The 20,293-nt window shown below is 39.9% G+C and overlaps 3 protein-coding genes across 7 annotated transcripts; 1 reads left to right on the top strand and 2 right to left on the bottom strand.

The window, feature by feature from the left end:
- Window positions 1–271: 271 nt before the first annotated feature.
- elof1 (ELF1 homolog, elongation factor 1) lies at window positions 272–8,752 on the top strand. Of its 4 annotated transcripts, XM_041062384.1 has the most exons (6): window positions 272–277; window positions 405–412; window positions 914–920; window positions 7,327–7,458; window positions 7,553–7,623; window positions 7,897–8,752. In XM_041062384.1, the coding sequence occupies exons 4-6, from the start codon at window positions 7,343–7,345 to the stop codon at window positions 7,959–7,961; spliced, it is 252 nt and encodes an 83-aa protein (XP_040918318.1). In that variant the 5' UTR covers window positions 272–277; window positions 405–412; window positions 914–920; window positions 7,327–7,342; the 3' UTR covers window positions 7,962–8,752. The 4 variants fall into 4 exon arrangements, with proteins under 4 accessions (XP_040918318.1, XP_040918315.1, XP_040918314.1 ...); XM_041062381.1 differs by lacking the exons at window positions 272–277; window positions 405–412; window positions 914–920 and adding an exon at window positions 6,764–6,818; XM_041062380.1 differs by lacking the exons at window positions 272–277; window positions 405–412; window positions 914–920 and adding an exon at window positions 6,847–6,989.
- On the bottom strand, window positions 1,637–4,534 carry tmem205 (transmembrane protein 205). 2 transcript variants are annotated; one of them, XM_041062379.1, is made up of 4 exons: window positions 4,406–4,534; window positions 3,163–3,271; window positions 2,905–3,068; window positions 1,637–2,725 (listed from the first exon to the last, which is right to left on the bottom strand). In XM_041062379.1, the coding sequence occupies exons 2-4, from the start codon at window positions 3,260–3,262 to the stop codon at window positions 2,423–2,425; spliced, it is 567 nt and encodes a 188-aa protein (XP_040918313.1). In that variant the 5' UTR covers window positions 3,263–3,271; window positions 4,406–4,534; the 3' UTR covers window positions 1,637–2,422. The 2 variants fall into 2 exon arrangements, with proteins under 2 accessions (XP_040918313.1, XP_040918312.1); XM_041062378.1 differs by lacking the exon at window positions 4,406–4,534 and having other exon boundaries at window positions 3,163–4,399.
- A 36-nt stretch (window positions 8,753–8,788) lies between the features above and the next one.
- Window positions 8,789–19,348, bottom strand: cnn1b (calponin 1, basic, smooth muscle, b). Its single transcript, XM_041062377.1, has 7 exons — window positions 19,044–19,348; window positions 13,954–14,075; window positions 13,744–13,810; window positions 12,889–13,026; window positions 12,406–12,522; window positions 11,902–12,048; window positions 8,789–11,057 (listed from the first exon to the last, which is right to left on the bottom strand). The coding sequence occupies exons 1-7, from the start codon at window positions 19,101–19,103 to the stop codon at window positions 10,812–10,814; spliced, it is 897 nt and encodes a 298-aa protein (XP_040918311.1). The 5' UTR covers window positions 19,104–19,348; the 3' UTR covers window positions 8,789–10,811.
- Window positions 19,349–20,293: the final 945 nt, after the last annotated feature.

The raw sequence follows: 20,293 nt of genomic DNA, 5'->3' as shown, positions 1-20,293 counted from the left end.
AAACCACAAACTAATTTCCACACAGCGAACTTGGGTAACCAAGGCCGTCGGTACCCTTGAGCCTCAGGGGGTTTTGCTATCAGTTACATTTATTTAGTCAAATTAAGCCGCTGAGTCAGTTTTTTAGCACCACAAAAATCCCTGCTCTCATGACACCTTACATAAAAATGATCTAAAGGAGTTACACACAAAGACATTTTAGAAGAAAGAAATTTTGTGAAAAAGAGAGCATTGGTATATGTTAAGTACTGAATATTAGAAGATAACTGGAGTTTAGGTATCAGGAGAAAAACTGTTCTGCTGGTAAACCTCACTGCTCCCTTTTGGTGTCATTATGAGCTTTGATCGTTCTGTTTTTCTGGTACACATAACAAAAGGATCGATAATCACTAACTAAAGCAGAGACGTGTGTGTGTGTGCTTCATGTTGGTTTCAAACTGAGCATCCCTGTCCTTTGATAAATTGTGCATTCTACTAAGATCTCAGTGTTTTTATGCTGCATAGGTGCATATCCATCACAGAGATCAGACAATTGCAAATTAGGTCCACATCTCCACATTAGAGATGACTGAATGAAGCTGCTTGAGACTCTCAGACTCATAAATAATTTAACACACCATATTACTGCCGGCCTGTTCTGCAGTATCACAACAGGTCCAAATAATGGGCCCTGAACTAGCAGCAGTCGATGTTCAGAGTGTGATTGCTGCAGTGACTTTCTTTCTTACACACAAACACACACACACACACACACACATTCATTTCATTTCCTTGTAGGTCAGGAATGAGGGAAAACGGTGGAACTTGTCTGATGAAAGTCCCCAGCACTTCCTTTTGTTTCCCTACTTCCTCATGTTTTAGTTTGAACAGCCAGAGTTGAGGAATTTTTAAACAGTACAGATTTTCTCCACAGTCTTCAGGTCTTTACTTAGCTGATCTGAATAATCTATTCATTGCTACATGCAGATGTTTATACTGTGTTAGTCTTAACATCTGTCCTCTCACTGATCAAGCTGCATCAAGGACGTGAACATTTCACTCAGAATCTCTCTTCCATGCCATGAAGAGATGAGCAGATAAAGCTGTTCTCTGGTTAAACAAGGTTCATTTCCTGATTCCACTGTAACAAGCGACCTGACAGGACAGCAAAACATGTAACATTCCCCAAGACATTCACAATGTGTAGACGGCCTCTGTCCTCAAGTCAGTTAGTCTCTCACTTCCTTGTACATCCTGCAAACTAACAACAAGGTATGTTAACACAATGTCAGCAAGCTAAAACAGGGTGTGTTTAGAGGTAGATATGTACATAGCATACTGTGTTTTTATTAGGTGGAAAGTAAGAAAATTATAAACCTGATCATAGCTGAGGAGGCAACATCTCAAAAAAGGGGCAGCACGAATTGCATTGGGAAAAGCCTCATCTCTTTACTTTCAGTCCCTGCATTTTATATTAAAATGACTCCATTATAATCCATTAGTGCTGACACAGGGACAGTGCCCCTCTCATCCTGTAGCTGGCCAGAAAAGCACTGTTCTCTGCATCCAAGGCCACTCCTCGCTCAAAATCTGATGTGCGTCACCGATAATTAAATTAAAAACCTGCCTATTCCAAATCCAGGCGCTGTCTCTTGGGTCTGGGTTCACTCATGAGTGTGTTTTTATTCCAATCCAATCCAATCAAACAAGTGTTTGGTTTCAGGACATAAAGATCGTGAGATGACAAAAAAGAAAGACCTGTGGTACCAGATTTAAAGAGAAATCAAAAAAAATATCACACGCTTTAGTCTCAGTCACAGTGTTAATTCAACATTGTTGACAAATTTAAAACACATTTCCATTACAATATGTGGAAACACAACATTTAACACATGAAATGCAGTATGTTATACTGTCCTAAGCACTGGATCTACAAAGTTTCCTCAAAAACACACCTGTGTCCAAACATCGCCCCCTGCTGGGGATGCAAGAAAATTGCCCACACAGAACTTAAAGTTTGCTCATTTAATTTTCCTGTTTAAAAAATAAACAGGGAGTAATAATGTCACATATTAAAAGCAGATATAAAAAAACAAAAATACATCCTATTCTGTGAAACAGCATTAATTAGATACTGATTGACAGGAGGAAAAGTGCTTAACTGACAGATAAAAGTGAACTGCAGTGGTGAGCTGTTCAGACGCTCAATGGCAACAAAGGCCTCCTCACTCATAAGGGCACTTGGGACAACTGCAGCTCTCCCAGAGGCTCCGACAGTGATGTCGGAACCAAGTTTATTTGAGGGCATATTTAACTCGTGTCCATACTGTCCATCCTGACTCCTCAAACATCATTTTTGCCATTTCATATGAAATACTGTGATGACCAAAGAAAAACAATGAGAGATATTTTTCATAATCTGAAGCCTGACACTTTCTCTTCTCTAAATGGTGGATAAATTCAGAGCTGTGTAGATCAAATTAACTGTGGTACAGATGAACCCTATCAAGTTGCAGAGGTTGGACAACCCGTGATAGCGGCCGAACGTGCTCTTGTAGGCTCTGTACTTAGGGTCCTGCTCTTTGAGCTTGGCATACGCCTCTTTCTGGCTGCCCAGGCCTATCTGGTTCCCAAGGCCGTGCTCCGTCTCCACCGCCCTCATCTGGAACATGACCTCTGTGGCTGCAGGACCAAACCATTGTGCGTTTAGACCTGCCATGATCAGTGCCACGAAGTACAGAATCATCTGCAAGACATAAAATGAAATAAAATAAAATACTTTATTGGAAGGTAACATGATGAGGATTTACTGAGGATTTATTTATACAAAATATTGTGATTAAAATACAAACTGGTCTGTCTTTCGAAGACATATATGTGTATAGTTTTGTTATTGTGTGCGTATTTGCAGGTGTGATGTTTGACCTGCACACTTTCATGCCCGTCCAGCAGCTCTCTGGGGTGGTACACAGCATACACAGCCAGGCTGATGAAGTTACTACCCAGCAGACAGTAGAAGTACACAGGGAAGAGTTTACTCTGCACCAGGCCAAAGGTGTGCAGCGTCACCTGCCACACCAACGCAAATCCTGCAGGAACAAACATCATGATCAAGGAAAATGGGTCAGAAATAAAATTTAGTGTTGAAGCAGGAATGCATTTGGTATGTTGTGCCCATTGTACCTGCAATAAAGGAGACCCAGACCTGCATGCCCCAGGAGAAAGAGAGCACCAGGAGGTGTAACACTTTGATCACTTCTGTCGGCTCCCCCTCTGTTGCCATGGTGTCACTCTGCAAACCATAAACAGACATACAGCGTATACAGATGGCCTACCTTAACCCTTGTGTTCACTCACGTTGGCTTTACTTCCGTATTGCTTGGTGTTCAACAGACCGCACTGCTGTATATGTCAAAATAACAGTTGCAAAATCAACAGTCTTTTTTTTCTGATTGTATTAAAACCCAGTAGGTCAATTTTTGCCTTTTCCAGAAACTGAAGTTCACAAAATATAGAAAGAAATATTTTGTGTTTTATCAGTTAATATGGTTCACTGTGAACAAATATATATACACACATACACATACTATGTATGTATGTATGTGCCAGCAGTTCCCAGTATATATAACACTTTTATTTGCAAAAAAAAGTCATTCACAGATAAAGAAATTCACAGCATGTCATGCTCCATAGAGACTTTACTTAATTTGGGGGTTAATTTGACCCCAGAGAGGTTAATCCTCTCACAGGCAAACTCTTACAAAACTCCAATCACTGATATACAAATAGCCTTATTTGGAATTTGGGAGGGGTGGAACTGTGTAAACAATACTGTCAACTGTAAACAGTAGAGCATATTAAAATCTGTTGTATTTAACCATGTTTACCATCTGAGTTGTCTGACATCCAAAACAACAATAACAACATCATTTTCTGTAGCAGACCTCTGAAGGACACTGGTCAGTAAATCACGTTTGAAAGTCATTTGTTAGTTTGTTTTTGGAGCTGTGCTGTCCAGAACCCAAAAAGGACATTAGGGTTGAAACCAGGGCCTCAGAGATAAAGGTCCTGTGTATCATTTCAGCCTGGTGCTCCACATGTGCAGCAGACCCGATAAAGTCCTCAGGATGAGATAAGGGTGCAGAGGCAGAGCAAAGAAAATACATTACACACACACTTCATTATGTGAAATTATAAACTATATGAGCATCCTGAAGGCAACAGCTTATCAAAATGGCGTGATAAAGGTAAATAGGTGACAGAGGGACGGTGGTGACAGTGTCTGGCTTGGACTTGACGAGCTAACCAGCTTTAGCCTCTGAGCTAAATTAGAGTTACACAACTCTCTTCCTCGGCAGCGTTGCTGACTTCATCTTACATTTCAAGTACAATTAGTCACTTGAGGAAAACAAAAGCCTGCTCTTACCTTGGTTTCTTCTTCCTGTGAGTTATTACCAAAGTCAAATCCAAATGAATAACGTCAGTATGATCCAAGGTTCAGCAGAACAACTTCCTCAGTCATGTTATCATGTCCACAGGCCCCGCCCCCCGCGGCAGAGGCGGACCAATGATTTTCTTTGAAAATGAATATTTTTATAATATTTCATCTTTCACCCCATTCATCGGTTTCTTATCGATATTTTCTTTAACAGTTCCTAACTGTGGTTCTTGTGTGGATCTTAATGTTTTTAGTTTTGATCTGCTGAAGCAGAGGAGGGTCAGTCCACGGTGAAAACACGCTTACGTCTTCTTATATTTTTAATATAAATGCAGCGTTGATGGTGGCATAAGTCTCTCTGCAGAGCTGGTTATGTGAAAGTTTATCATTACATCATATCTTATGAGTTGAAGTGTTTTGCATGTGTCTTACTCTGCAGTGTAGCAAGTGACCACACCCATCAGATAAACGTAGTAGTAAAATTCTCTTTGAGGATTTACTGTGAGAATACTACACTGTATGTTATTAATATATCAGAGTGTACGAGAATACACAGAAATACTCAAGTATGATGCCCTCAAATCTGCATTTACCACTCAGTGCTTGAGTTTCATGTTAAAGTTTTAAAAAAAAAAGCTTTAATATATGATTATATATGGTAATATATTTTGTCATCTGTATCTGCATAATTCAGCCATTCATAAAATTATATAATGCTTACACTGTGTGAAATTTATACCACACAGGACATGCTAATTATGGTTGCACCAATAAATCAAGTGAAAATATCTTAGAGTTCGAAGGCTCTAAATTAATTAACAAATTTCCCCCACAGTTTCATTCCAATGGATATTCAATTTTGTGTGAACCTTCATCATTATCTTTTTACCTGATTACTTTCTTAAGCTAATTGTCCTTCAGCTTATTTTTTAATTATTGATTGATTGAAATGTGTGCCCTCTAAAAGTCAATAAATCTGTCCATCAGTGTTATTATACATCAAAATATATAAAACATATTATATTTTAACATAATATTTTAAGGCTTCTAATTTGTCATGTATTATTATTATTGTCTTCACTGGATACTAGACACAGTGACAAAAACCCTTCTCTGCATCTAAATTGAGATGCTGCAGTTTTGGCTGTGACAGGAAACCTCAGTTTACAAGCTCTTTACCTCAGATCCCACAAAAAGCCTTTGATAGAACCACCTTGTGAAACACTGACTCTCGGCTTGCACCTCATCAGATCTCAGCAGCAGTTTCTTTGACTGCCGCAGCGAGACTATTTCTACTTGAGGTGGTTTCATCTATTTCTGTGGCTCTGTGGCACAGCAGGACCTGCACACACACCACACACACACACACACGCACACACACACACACACACACACACACACACACACACACACACACACACACACACACACACACACACACGCACACACACACACACACACACACAGACTTATTATTTTCTTCACTTCACTTTAACCTTGAGCTGGTATGGCTCAGCCCTTTCATCATTTTTTGGGAGAGACCTTTTATCAGTGGGCTAACCAGTCTAAGCTGCCTAACTTTATCATTTTATCTCAGTTAATTACAGCTGCCAGTTTAGCCATATGAGACTGATTTTCATCTATTTAGTACTACCTTCAAAGCAAAGTGCTGTTTGGAAACTTGCTTGCCAATACACGGTATTACATAAGAGAAGTGGTAAACTCATTACCTGCAGCTGAAGAGGATGGCGTCTGATGGCACATTTCTGAATCCCTTTAAAATGAATGATGTTGTCCATTAACTAGTATGTCGGTCCCTTCTTCATCTGATGATCTGAGTCTTAATGACTCAGAAAAAATTTTGGCCGTTAATTAATCAAAACAGAGATTTGGTCATTGGGGAAGAGGCCAAGAAGAGGCCAGAAGAGAACCTAATTTCACAACTTAGTGCACATTCTCTCAAAAGTACATTTGCATTTCAGAAACTGGCAGTAATCTGCTGACTTGCCCTTTCTTTCTGAAGTTATTTTTTTAAAGGAAATGTACAGCATCTTTTCAAACTTGCTTTTGCGAAGATAGATCTATCTATCTATCTATCTATCTGTCTATCTGTCTGTCTGTCTGTCTGTCTGTCTGTCTGTCTGTCTGTCTATCTATCTATCTATCTATCTATCATGATTTGAAGGTTATCATATTTGTACTACCAATAGAGGAGGGACTTAAGTTAGAAGACGCGATCCGCTACTGGATACAAAAGGTTGTCAGTCTCCGCTTTTGAGCCAATCATAACCCAGACAAATTTTCAACCAACCAATCAGAGGCGGCTCCAGAGAGAGAGACGCTGCATCCGGAGCTTGTCGAATATACAAAGCATCCTCCTCCGCTTCAAGGTATCCCTTTGGTAAGACAACAGACGCATCATTAAGCAAATGAGAGACACTGCAACTCAGGACAGATGAAGCACACACTTCAGCTTCGCCTTTTACCTTGAAAATCGTCTTTGAAAGCGGTTTTCATGTCAGGCTGTTTTTATCAACATGCTAGCAGCTGTTAGCGTGTTAGCTCGCCAACGGTATCTTTTTGGCGCTTTACTGCAAGTGTTTTTCTGGTCCTGTCCGCCGTTATTTGAGCTGTTCGCAAGAAATTTCAGCTGCAGGAAGGAAGTATGGCTGTAATAAAACATAGTTCAGATTTTGTTATAGGCTATACAAAGTGGTAACGTATGTAAAGTATAAGGATGCAAGCCCATTACAAGTGAAATACTTGACAGAATAAGCCTGAATAAGCCTTCATTCACCAGAACCTCTGGCATCTCTATGGGAAAGAGTTCAAAGGGCAGTGCAGAGATAATTATGTCTCTCAAGAGGAAAGAAACTTAATTAGTAATTTTTTTTTGTTTTGGTCTGCAGAGATACAAGATTACAGATGGGGCGCAGAAAGTCAAAGAGAAAGCCACCTCCCAAGAAAAAAATGACAGGGAACCTGGACACCCAGTTCACTTGCCCGTTCTGTAACCATGAGAAATCCTGCGATGTCAAAATGTAAGTTCAGCTCAATGTAACATTACAATGCTTAAAAAAAAAAAAAAAAAAGAAAGGAGAGAAATGTGTCATGAACAACAAAACTCTTTTCCAGGGAACGAACCCGCAACACAGGAATTATATCATGCAGCGTTTGCTTGGAGGAGTTCCAGACTCCAATAACCTGTATCCTTTTAATCATGTTTGCCCGATTGGAAGTATTTTTACCTGCCAAGGAGATTTATTTTTTGCTAGTATTTTAGATTGAGGGATATTATAATGTCTTGTAAAATTAAATAATTTCGAACATTAGGTCAGGAACCAAGGAAGAAGTGATTTTGATGCTGATTGTCTGTCACTAGGTGTACTTCAATGAGGTTCTGGTTCTGCATATTCAGATGAAACGTGTGTGTGTGTCTATGTGTATATTTGGAATATCCCTTAACTGTTCCTCAACAGATCTGTCCGAGCCAGTGGATGTTTACAGTGACTGGATCGATGCCTGTGAAGCAGCCAATCAGTAGTCCTGCTTTGCTGTGACTCAACTTCTCTCTAACCTCACTCACTCACATTTCACCCCTTTGAAGTGGTGAATCAGTTCCTGTTTATTTAGCACCATGTAGCAAAACATCATGTTTTTCAAGTGTTTGAGACGCTTAGGTCCATTTTCACTACAACGTGGCCTGCTGAGCATGACGCGTTCCTCTGGCTGGGCCAGGGTGTTGCCAAGTTGTTTTGACAGTAACATGTCTACATAATAGTTCTCAGTATAAATATTTCCATATCTCATTACAGGGATTTGTTTATGAAAAGTGTTGCTGTTTTTTATTTCTTTTACATTAGATCATGATGTTTTCTCTTTATGGACCAAACTGTCATACAATTAAGTTTAAATTGTAATCGTCTGATATATCTACTAGTGTAAAACATTCCATGTTTTTTATTGGTATTTGTGATTTATAGATGAAAAAATACTCTGTTTTCTTTAGGTTATTTCAGGGTTGTATGCAGATTATTATGACACATACAAATGTTACTTTTGTAGACGTAGTGTTTTTAGTTTTCAAACCTGTGCACTGTGTACTAATGCACTGAAACATTTTGTCAGTTGACTGTGTTTTCTTTTAACTGCCAAATCATCATCATTTTTGGACCAGTATATATATTTGTACTGCTAAATTTTATTTTCCTTTTTAAAATCACAATCATGTAATTTCTAGTACACTACTTTTGTGTATTGTATGTACTGTGTAATTAGATGTAATGTCAATAATGAGAAAGTTAAACCAGAACCATATTTTTGAAGTGTTTTTTATTGCACAAATGTCATGTTTAGTGAAAGGCGTATAGGAAAAAAAAAAAAAAAAAAAAAAATCAAAAGGTTAGCGAAGATGTATAGTTCGAGCAATGTTGAAACAAAGCCAACACATTAGGGTGAAATGTTACTATACATTTACATTATTGCCATTCTGGATACCACAGGGTTATAATGCTCATAAATCAATGAACTGTTAAAAAAAAAATCTACATTCCTACATTTGATTGAATAAAAGGAATGTTTGGTCGTTTGGCGGATTGAAAATACAGTAAATGTACATGTGATTTTTCTCCACTAGATGGCACCCTGCTACATGTCTAAAATCACGGCTGTAGCGCCTTTTGTTGATGAAAGACAATGAACACATCAGGAGCTTAGATGTTGGTCCGTTTAGCACAGGAGCACAAACATGACTCTTGTTTAAAGCTTACTTCTGACACTAAATCAAAGCCAATAAATCGGCATGTCTTACAAAGAAACACAGAGGTTTTGATGTGTAACACCACACCACAAGCATCTGAGCCTCTTCTGTTTCTAACTTGGTGAAATGTACATTTCTGCACTCTAATGTGTTGAAAATGAATCCCGTGACAGCTAGCGGCACTTCTAACCTTACAACAACATTACATTCAAGACATTCGGTGGGTTAACAGTATGATGCAGAAATTTCAAAAGTAGAATCTCATCTGTGTATTTGGCAAGATTCACATTAGCAATTATCAGCAAGCACCTGGGTCTGCTTTGATATTGCAAGTTATTGCCAGTGGTGGACAAAGTACTCAGAGACTTTGCGCAAGTAAAAGTAGTAATACCACAATGTAAAAATACTCCTTTTGCATTATCAGCTAAATGTACTTTTAAGTATTAAAAGTAAAAGTACTCAATGCAGGAAAATGACTGTGATTATTATACTATTATATTATTACCTGTTCTTAAAATGTATTTTATAAACTAATTGGTATGTAAAATCTTATTTTGTAAAGCAACTGTAACTGACAACTTTAGTGGAGTATAAGTATCAAGTGGCATCAAATGGGAAACAAGTTCAAGTACCTTAAATGTGTACCTAAGCACAGTATGTGAGTAACTGTGCCTAGTTACATCCCTCCACTGTTCACTGCACACACAAGGTGAGGCCAGGTAAAGTGCAAATGGAGCAACAGCACTAAAGCCAAAGTTCACTGAGGCAAAAGGCAAGTAGAAAAAGGGTTTCCAAACGGATGGAAGAAAAGACAACAGGTTCACCTGCAGTACAAAAACTACTGGTGACTAAGTTTACCCTAATATCAAACCGGACATCACAACACCTACATTTACTCCTCTGTTTTATAAATGCATCGTCTGACAGACCCCGCTACTTTGTCTAAATACTTCCTCAAAAAACACAAAGACTCATGCTGCACACAAGCCATAGAAATTAGCCCCGTAAATTGGCAAAATGGGTAATCTGGCAGGCTTGTGAACACGACTATTTGTCAGCGCAGGTGCTCACAAAACAAAGCAATGTCCGCACAAAGCTACAAGTCTTCCTGCGTCGCCCGGTCAGCCTGTGGACCCGGAGCTTCTGTGTCATCCCGAGCAGTGGAATCCTGGAGCCTGTGGAGCTCCAACGTGGACTCTGTTCCAACTGGGTCAAAGTTCAATAGCACCAACACGGTCACTTGTTTCCTTTTAAGGAACTTTCAAATTCTGCTTCGTCAGTGTTCAAACTGGACTGGAAGGGCAGGGAGGTGAGGCGAGGGGTAGAAACAGTTAAAAAAAAATCTCTAATTACAATGCAAGTATAAAAAGCAGTAGAAAAAAAAAACAATCTATAAATAGCGAAGGTCATTAAATCTCAACTTCTGAGAGTTGTTAGGGTTTTTGTAGCAGTAATAAAATTTATCAGCGCAATGAGATACAGAAGTTGGCCACCGCATGAAATTTTTTGAAAGGGCAGTAAAGAAGACAATGATGTCAAACAGTGTTAAATAACAGTCTGGGATGTAAAGTTAGAGCAAAAGGGGTGGGGTGGGGGGGGCGGGGTGAGGCTGTCCGTATTTAAAATTTTTTTTTTTTAATCTGAGTACTGGTTGTAGCCGTCAAACTCCATCTCACTGCCGTTGTTATAGTAGGTCTCGGTGGGGTTGGTGCAGTACTTGTTGTCGTAGACCTGGCGGGGCAGGCCGTAGGTGGTCATGCCCTGCTGGGAGGCCACTTTGTTGGTGCCCATCTGCAGAGAGATGGTGGTGGTGTCACAGTTCTCCAGCTCCAGCTTCTTGTCAAAGATGTGCCTCCTGGTTCCAGGAGCTGTCATGCCAGACTGTGGGGGTGGGGGCGGGTGGGAGGTGGGGGACAGCAAGATGAAGGGTTTTTGAAAGAAAAAAAAAAACCCTTCTGCAGGTATTGGAAATGTATTCTTTCAAAGCCTCCTGAACAGGCAGGGAATACTGACATAAATATATATACTGGGCTGGTGATGTTGTGCATTTTTCTTATCGTCAATCTCTGTGCTGATCACATTTAGCTAATGATTTTATCCATATGACGGTATAATAATCTATCAGTTACTGCTGACTGTTAATAGTTTAGCAAAATTTTAATACTGACCTTAAAGTAATGGATAAATAATTTCTGAATTTCATTTCCATGTGGTTATTTCAACTATTTATAAACTCCTGTTAGCTTTTCCACCATATAGCCTACCCAATATTTGTTTTGACATTTAATATCTGTTTTAACCATTTATCCGTTACATTTCACTAGCTCCTTCAACTGTTTATCCAATGCTTTACCTATTTCTATTAGAAATTTCTATTATTTCTATTAGAAATGTTTATTCTTTACTTTAAGCTGTTTTAACTGTATCCATTAAGTCTGGCTAACTGTTTAGACTCCGCCTGTTTTTATATAGTTTGCACACATTCTTTGATTTTTGCGACTTGAAGTTTTTTTTTTTTTTTTAATTTGTTGAGCCACAGTTATTTCCACATACCCTTGACAGCTGTAGAATTGCTTGATGGTATCCCTGGTTAGGAAACACTGTGCTACAGCATCAAATGTGTACTAATCTGCAGCTGAAAACAGTTCCCAGCAACTTCACGTCACTACTTACTCCTATTTAAGTAACCTACTAAAAATTACAGGGCCCAGAAGTTTGTCCTCACCTGACTGGCTCCCTTGTTGGTACCCATCTGTAGGCTGATAGTAGACTGGTCCATTGGGTTTTCCATGCCTATCTTGGAATCATACAGATGGCGTCGTGTGCCATATGAAGTCATGCCCTTTTGGCTGGCAAGCTTGTTGGTGCCCATCTAGAGATACAGCAAAGCAGAGTGAGCAAAATAACTGAAAACACTCTTAGTTTGGGGACATAGTTGTCACTTTGGGCAGTAACTGTATGAATAAAACAAATTTAAGATGATGCCTATGAAGGTCAAATTAATCTGTTATGCTATTCTACATCAATAATGCAGGTGAGAGAAGAGTCCAGAAAGATGTTTCTGTGAAGATTCGTTCAGCAATGAGTCCAGCAGGGGGCACAATTACAACCTCCTGGGAAGCATCTTAGCCTGCAGAACATCTCTAGACCCATGGATCTATAATTCAAAACATGACCGTGGGTATTAAAGTAGTTGATGAGTGTAGTGTAGCATGCATGCTGCTCTGACCTGCAGACCTATGATGTTGCGTCCCTCCCTGAGCTTCTCTGGAGCGAAGCGGCGCTGCTGCTTCTCAGCGTACTTCACTCCTAAGTCATACTTGGAGCGGAAACCTTTGGACTTGGCCTGTGTGGTGGCGGAGACAGAAAGGAAAATGGTGGTAATAGAGTGTATGTTTCATACCCATATTGTTTGTATTATGCTAGTGCTGTTGCAATATTGTTGTAGTACATGAAACACAAAGCACTCACATAGGTAAACAAATGGCTGCAACATAAACAGTATAAAACTATTACAGTATACTCATGTGTCATTGCTTATTGTGTCTGCAGGCTAAAAGTTAGAGCTATTCCAGTTTTTTGTTGGTTGCACCTGATTCTGCATCATAACACTTTCCTAAAACAGATGTCACTGGAGTAACTGTGTTTGTGTATTTGTGTATGTGCATGCGTGTGTGTGTGTGTGTGTGCGTGTGTGTGTGTCTGCCCTCACCATTCCAGCCAGAGCGATGAGTGTGCACTGGACCTGAGTGTGGTTGACATTTTCAAACAGATCGTTGGCCTCAAAGATGTCATGTGGCTTCAGGCCATAGTCTGTGATCGCACGGACAAAATTCCCTATGTTTTCCAGCTGAGGAAGCAGACAGAAGGAAAAACGGAAATATTGGAGAAGAGCATTGATTTGGCGTCTTACATACAGCCGTGAGAGGTCTTTGTTTGATCTTGAAAACACACAGCTTTACACAGCCAAACAACAGAGGGGAGACAGATAACCGGAGATATAGTGTATTAATTCCTAACATTTTATTCTTTGTGCTAAGCTAAGCTAAGCTAACTAGCTGCAGGCAAGACAGTGAATGAGCGGTTTTCCCAATATTTAGAACTAATGCTTTAACATTGTGATAACAGTTTGGTGTGGATTCTACAAAGAATTAATAATAGTAAAATGCAAAGAAAGTAAAGTAAATAACTGCTAAATACTGGAGGTCTCTCATGGCCTCTTCTTCATCTGTGCATCGCCCTTGTCATGTCTGACTGCATCTGAAAGCCTGGCTGTGTGTGCGTTCATTTGCAGCACTGCTGATATCACAGTGAGAATTTCTGAAAAGAGCAACCTTTAGGAACAATGTCGACTTTTTCAATCCTATAAAAGGCTCATAAATGCCACGCTGAGATGGGCTTCATTTGATATGGCAGCTTCTTTATGGAATGTAAATACGCTCTGTGTTGTCAGTGCCAACATGGCAGACTGACCAAGTTCCACAGCCTCTGGAAAACGTCCCTGACTTTGCGACTAGCAGGACAAATAAGGTTTGTTTTTTTTTCCCCCATGGAGCTGGTTCATTACCTGGTGCCAGTTCTGACTGGAGTGGTTGATCTTTCTCACAGAACCTGGCTGGAGAACATTAATGAGTCTACAAAGAAAGAGACACAGAATTCAAGAAGCCTTTCTTTAAGGACATAATGGTGGGGACAATCACCAACAATATCACTGAAATGAGCATAAGGTTCTCAAGTTTGTGTGCAACAAGCATCCTCCCAGCGTCTGCACACTCACTCGCACAACAGGACTCCATCTTTCAGAGTCTCCATGAAGTTGTCCCCCATCCTCTTGCCAGTCACATCCTGAATCCACAGCCTCAGCTCCTCCTCTTTCTGGGGGTCATACTTCCCTGCCAGCTAAAGAGGGGGATGGAACAGAGGTCAGAGGTCAAACACTTAGATTTGACTTTTGCTTTATTTCAGTTTTAATATAAAACAACAGCTGGTTTCAAGTTCTGAAGAAATGGAAAAGAAAAAAAAAACAGATGAATAAAAAATTATGCATAAATTGACATTCAGTTTCATGCATAATTTCAGGTTTTTAGTTCCTAAAATAACTCTGATTTCACCCTTTCTTTTCTCATAAAGGATGGCACACCATGACTGTACCCGTCACTGAAAGTCTTACTGTGTAATAATGACCACTTTGAGATGAGGGGTATAAAAAGAACAGGAATAAAAATGAAAATGAAAAAGGCCTGTGGACATTCCTACAGAGGAGAAACACACTGGCCTCTCTCCCTTCTCTCCATGTATTTCCTTATTGGCACAAACACGTTGCCCTAATACTTTGAATTCTGGCGTGGGGTTTAAGGCTGCTCCCCCCTTGTGCACACACACACACACACACACACACACACACCCTCGTCCCCTTTTCCTGAATGTTCTGCAGATAAGTCTTCACAGTCTGGGATCAGCAGCCAACACAAACAAGTATTTCAAAGCAGCAGGGATAGCGTAGCTCCCAGTCCATCACACCAAACTTGGGAGAAACAGCTTTCCCAAACACTCCTCCCTCTCCCTCTGACTGTCTGGCTCTCCGTCTCTCCCATTGGCCCAGCTCATATTTCTCTCTCTCCCTCTTTCTCTCTCTCTCCCTCTCTCCCTCTGGGTTTTCCAGAATCTGCCCTTTTACAGTGAGTTGACTATTCAGGCAAACCACGTCTGATAAAGACAGGCCAAGATCGACAGGTCCTGCTTCCAGTCGAGGTACTTGAGCTCAGAGTCTGATTTAGCTGTGTTGTTCTTTTCAGAGCAGAGCTTAGGAATGCAGTCATAACGGGTTGTTTTCTGAACTTTGAAAGACAGTTTTTATTCACAAACATGAATCACAAAAAGGCCGAATAGGACGGACACATAAGAATTTATGTATTCGATTTATAAAACATCAGACAGTTGCTGTAAATTTTCTTTCGTGGCCATTGATGGACCTGAGGTCACTGTGGACAGTTATGACAGTTATGGAAAAATGGCGAATGCTAAAACATACATGGCATGAGAAGAGAAGAGACAGTAGTGTCAGGTATACAACAATATCCATCTAAAATTAGATGACATAAGCCTATGCTAGTCACCATAAGCTACTGGTGATACCAGACCAAGTAAGGCTACAGTGACAAACCTCCTGATGTACTGAAATGAACTACGGTGCATTTTGCAGTTTGTATTTGTTTAAGGAAGATTCTATTCCTTCTTCTTTTGTAAGGTCAAGCAAACATCCTCCATTTAAAATCCCACTTAATTAAAAGTACAGAAGAATTATCAGCAAAATGTACTTAGAGCATCAAAAGTATATCATATTAGTGATGCATCTGTGCATATGAAGCATTAAGCTGTTGGTGACACTAGTTTAGGTGTTTAGGTTAGTCTAGGGAACCTCCAATGGGTCACAAGATAAATCTGAAGGGTTGTGAGATGATTAATGGGGTCGGAAAGAAGAAGGGAAAAAAAAGTTTTTTTTTTCTTTTTGCATGTTTCCTTAACCTGGGTCTTTTTTGGTTTAATTGTGGATCATCTGACCTTGTTGGGCTGCTAACGATCATTTAAATGAAACCATCTGGGAAATGGCTCTTTGGTGGAACTGCTAACAAGTGACCCCAGCTAATCACTGCTAAGGGGTCACAATCCAAAAAGACTGGGAAACACTGCTTTAATCTTTATTAATGTACTGTATTTTATAAGCTTTTCATATGTTTTATATGTAAATATAATATCTATCAAATAGGCTAAATGTTGAAAGTATTGTGTAAAGTACAATATCTCCCTCTGTAATTTTGTGTAGAAGTATAAAGTAGAATCAAATGGAAAAACAAGTAAAGCACAAGCGCCTCAAAATCTTCATTCATTCTTTGAATCAGACTGGTCCTCACTCAAATCAAACGTTTGCCAGTTGTGTATTTTATTCAGACAGTCTTTGTAGAGCTTCTTATTTTCAGACATTTTACATGTTAGGTGCTGGACTTCTTTTGTTAAATTAAAAAAAAAGGGTTTCATTAAAAAACCCTCTATATATCTTGAAGTGAGTGCGTTGAAAAGAGGTTTGGTCGCGAGACTCAACAGAAGAATCCAAACGTTTCAATCGATGCTGTGCCTTAAAGCAAGGCTGAGTAACTTCTGCTGAAATGTAGGCGCAGGTGGCCGTTACAGGGTAATGGTAAACGCTCAAACAGAATGTAACAAAGTACAGAAAAGTCAATAAGTCAGTGAACTGACACCATAATGTCGTGTGATGTCATTTTCAGATTGATCTAAACAATGCAGATGTTAGCTAATATCAGCTGCTATAAGCAACTCGTCATACCAGACCAAGTAAGGCTACAGCAGCAAAACCCTGGTGTGTGCTGAACTTAGCGATGCTATGTTTGTGTAACGTGAATACAACTTAAAATCTGTAAGAGTTATAAGCTATTTCTTCTTTTTAACTTTTAGCACTGGTCAGCAACCTGTGTAGAATCTCTCAGACTATTTACAATATTACATATCACCATGTGGAGTCCAAACACAGAGAGCACATCATCAGTGTAAATGCAGTGCATCTCACGGCCGAGCTGTTTGTAACTGTTAAGTAGAGATCTCTACATAAGCAAACAAAGAAACTCTTCTATTGACAGTATTTCTTTGCAAGTGTGAAATGGATCTGCTGTGTGAGCTGCTGCTGTGGTTTTGTCTCCATCGCCATCTATCTCCTGTCCACCTGTGTTCTGTCAGGACAGTCAGTGTAAACTGTTTAGACTAAAGGACACTTTCTCAAGTTCCAAGTCAGAGCCTGGTCACTCCTTAAAAGGCCATTAGATCATGCTAATGTATCTGTCAGTCTTCCTGCTGCATCTCCGCTCCTCCCTGATGTCATGCTGCTGGAACTAACCATCCCTGGACGACCCACGGAGCCCTACCGCTCAAATAAAAAATCTGATTACCCCAGCTTACATTGTTTCTACAGAAAACAGAGCGTTTTTCTCTAACCTGCCCCTTTTGCACAAAAATCGACTTGGATCAACGGTTCAGAGATGGCAGCAAAATAACAGCCAGGCTACAGCCAAAATCCCAAACCTTCATTCCTGACTAAGAGCCTGCTGACTGCTGAACAGCAGTAATGAAAGGAATGTGGGTTTCACAGAGTGCAGAGCACCTCTGTGTGAGATGAAAGTACTGATGAGAGATGGTGCTATTCAGGGAAGAGGCCACATCCCTGCAGGACAATAATGACGATGGTGATCTGTGTGTTGGAACAGTCACAGGCTGACCTTTCTCATCCTGAACACAAACTGTCAGCAGCTCTGACTCATCCCATCGTACAGAGTCACTACTGTAATGACACCACCGGCAGAGAGGCAGCAAACACATGAAAAAGAAAAAAGAAATCCCCAAAACTCTACTGACTGTCAGTTTATCAGCACGTCTTGACTTTGTCAGGATGCTGTCAGCTTAATTCAGAGACCAATGTTCATGCTTTCCTTGGTACAACCCCATTCAGTGGTTGGATGGAACTAAGTACCTTTACTCTTGTGATGTAGTTTGAGGTACTTGTACTTTATTGGACTCTTTCTACCTATGCTAATTGCTACCTCTGCTTCACAACACTTCATTGCTTCACTCCACTACATAACTTAACCAATTGACAGTTTACATACAAATGCATAATCATCTTATGAAATCTGATACATTTATACAGCTTCAGCATCATACATATGTAAAGTGGTTGAAATTATTATGGCTCTGTACTTCTACTCATCATGCCAGTAGAATTCTTTAAATACTTTAAGATACTTTAAGTATATTTAACTAAGAATACTTCTTTATTTTTATATAAGTGACATCGTAACTCCAGGACTTACTGTATTTTTACATTGTGGTATTAGTACTTTTAAAGGACCTGACCAGCTCAGTAACTCCAAGTCAAAGTAAATCCAATCATAACAGTTACAAAATGTGCCTTTAATTTTGTAAATCAAGCTTATCATTACTTAAAATCAGCCACACCTTTACACACACCTTGACTCTCAATACCTGCAAGCTCATGTTCACAATCTTACAAAAATGCCAGTTTTTTTCCCCACGTCTGTCAGTTTGGTTTTGTAGCCACAGAGATAAATGAACCACTAACAGAACAATAATACAACAAATTCAATACACGTCAAATTTCCTCTCTCTTGTGCTGCGCTCTCACAGACTAAAAGCCCTGACCCTTGATAATCACACAAATAATTTGGCCACTAAGACCTACTTTCAGCTCCAAAATAATCACCTCCCTCACTGTGTGATCTGTTATCTAAAGGCAGGAGTGTGTCACCAGAGCTGTTTCCCATGCACGCAAATGGGAACCACACTGGAGTGAGCTCACATCATAATGCCTCATTTTTATTATTTAAACTTAACACACATTCAAAAATACCAGCTCTGAGATGAGAGTTACAGCCACTCTTTACATTTTAGCCAGTTTTTGGGGTTTATTTCTTTTCTGTTTGAGGATGAAACACATGCTAACAGGTTGCTCAGGTAGCTGTAGCTACTATAACCTGTTTATACTAAATTTTTATCCAGCATTGTCCAATTATTGCTCCATATAAGGACTCAATATGTCATGTAAACAACCATTTGACGACAAATACCTGCTGTATAAGATTCTGTTTGATGGAGCCCCATCATAGAGTTAGTTATCATGAAGCGAAAAAAATTCACATAGGGCCACAGAGGGAGTGTTTACAATATTCACCTTCATGCTAGGTAGCCTTCACTGACCCTTGGGAGACCCCTGACCCCACTGGAGGAGCTAATGCTCCAGCTACAATGTGTCTGATATGGCATATCAATGTAAAAAATGCTTACCTTACTCTTGACCTCGGCTGAAAGTCCGAAGGCAGGGCCGCTCCTGAAATGTGTTGTCATTCTGTTGTTTTGTCTATTTACAGTGGAGCTGAGGAGGGCTTTAAAAATGGAGAAGCAGGTTACAGCTCTGTGTCCGAGGCAGGGGAGACACACAGAAAAAGTCCCGAACAAATCCGTGAGAATCTTTTTTTCTTTCTTTTTTCTTTTCTTTTCTTTTTTTTTCTCTTTGTTGTTGTTGTTGATGTCGTTTTTCGTCGCAGTCGTGCTCGGACCTGCTTGTGAGGCTCTTGGACAACTTTCCGACACTTTTCTGAATCTTTTTTAAACTCTTCCCATGTGTGTGCTCTCTGATTGGCCGGGGCCGCCGTCCAATCCGGACGCAGCCTCCTTCCTCATCGGTGGGAGTGATGTCACCGCTCGGGTATTAGATTTAATCAGTGTCACTTTTTCCAGCTTCGGGTCGGACAGCGATTATTTGCACTGGTACTGAGATGCACTTTGCTGAAGTTATGTCACCGCCGTGTTCAGCTGAACCCCGGCTGTCAGTCACAGCCTTGAAATGCATCACAGGGTCAATGCCAAACACGTTCCCCTTTTAATTTCACCACATTATACCCTGTGGTGACGAGTCAAGTTTTACAGTAAGCACATGAGAAAAAATGTACATAAACATTTAGAATAGGACGGAATATTGCTAGTGCTTAGGTAATAATAATAATAACAACAATAATAATAACAATAATAATAGAAATTTTGACCTGATGATGCCACTGTGAAAAGTCCAGAGATCACCAAAGTTATTATTTATCACTGAATTGATTGGAAATGTGTATGTGTGTGTTTATCCATCTATCCATCTATTTATCTATTATCTCTCTCTCTCTCTTTAAATTTGACTCTTGTCTACCTCTCCCCATGTCAGCTTCAGATAACCTTTGAAATGTACTGCACTGACAAAACGTATTTTGACCTCCATCACTGAACTGCTGATCTTTTAATGGCCGTGTTGAAGTAGAGAAAATGATTTCACCAAGCAAAACCTGTTTTAATGTAGGACGCCCAACATGAAATATACTGGGAACCTGTTGAGGAGCTTTCATTCGTAACCCACAATCTTCCTCAGCAGATGTAGTTTTTCCTGGTGGTCGTGGGTCACTCTGGACCTGAAGATTTTGAAAATTCCCTGTCCTCTGAGCAAGGACTTCCTGTCCATGTTGACTTAAAAGCCGAGATTAAAAGTTCATTCTTTA

Source organism: Toxotes jaculatrix, chromosome 18, assembly GCF_017976425.1.
Source record: "Toxotes jaculatrix isolate fToxJac2 chromosome 18, fToxJac2.pri, whole genome shotgun sequence".
In the NCBI taxonomy this organism is placed as follows: Eukaryota; Metazoa; Chordata; class Actinopteri; family Toxotidae; genus Toxotes; species Toxotes jaculatrix.
Note: the sequence above shows the minus strand (reverse complement) of the source record. Positions and strands in the feature narration are given on the sequence as shown.

Bases quoted from the DNA above. Each gene is read 5' to 3' on its own strand.
- tmem205 (XM_041062378.1), bottom strand. From the start codon at position 3,292: ATGTCTGTTTATGGTTTGCAGAGTGACACCATGGCAACAGAGGGGGAG. The intron at 3,069-3,162 runs GTACAATGGGCA...TTGTTCCTGCAG, and splicing joins CTGGGTCTCCTTTATTGCAG to GATTTGCGTTGGTGTGGCAG. The intron at 2,726-2,904 runs GTCAAACATCAC...TATGTCTTGCAG, and splicing joins ACGGGCATGAAAGTGTGCAG to ATGATTCTGTACTTCGTGGC.
- elof1 (XM_041062380.1), top strand. From the start codon at position 6,955: ATGCTAGCAGCTGTTAGCGTGTTAGCTCGCCAACG. The intron at 6,990-7,326 runs GTATCTTTTTGG...TTTGGTCTGCAG, and splicing joins AGCGTGTTAGCTCGCCAACG to AGATACAAGATTACAGATGG. The intron at 7,624-7,896 runs GTATCCTTTTAA...GTTCCTCAACAG, and splicing joins GTTCCAGACTCCAATAACCT to ATCTGTCCGAGCCAGTGGAT.
- cnn1b (XM_041062377.1), bottom strand. From the start codon at position 19,103: ATGACAACACATTTCAGGAGCGGCCCTGCCTTCGGACTTTCAGCCGAG. The intron at 13,811-13,953 runs GTGAGTGTGCAG...CTTTCTTTGTAG, and splicing joins GATGGAGTCCTGTTGTGCGA to ACTCATTAATGTTCTCCAGC. The intron at 12,049-12,405 runs GTCAGAGCAGCA...CTGTATCTCTAG, and splicing joins GCAACATCATAGGTCTGCAG to ATGGGCACCAACAAGCTTGC.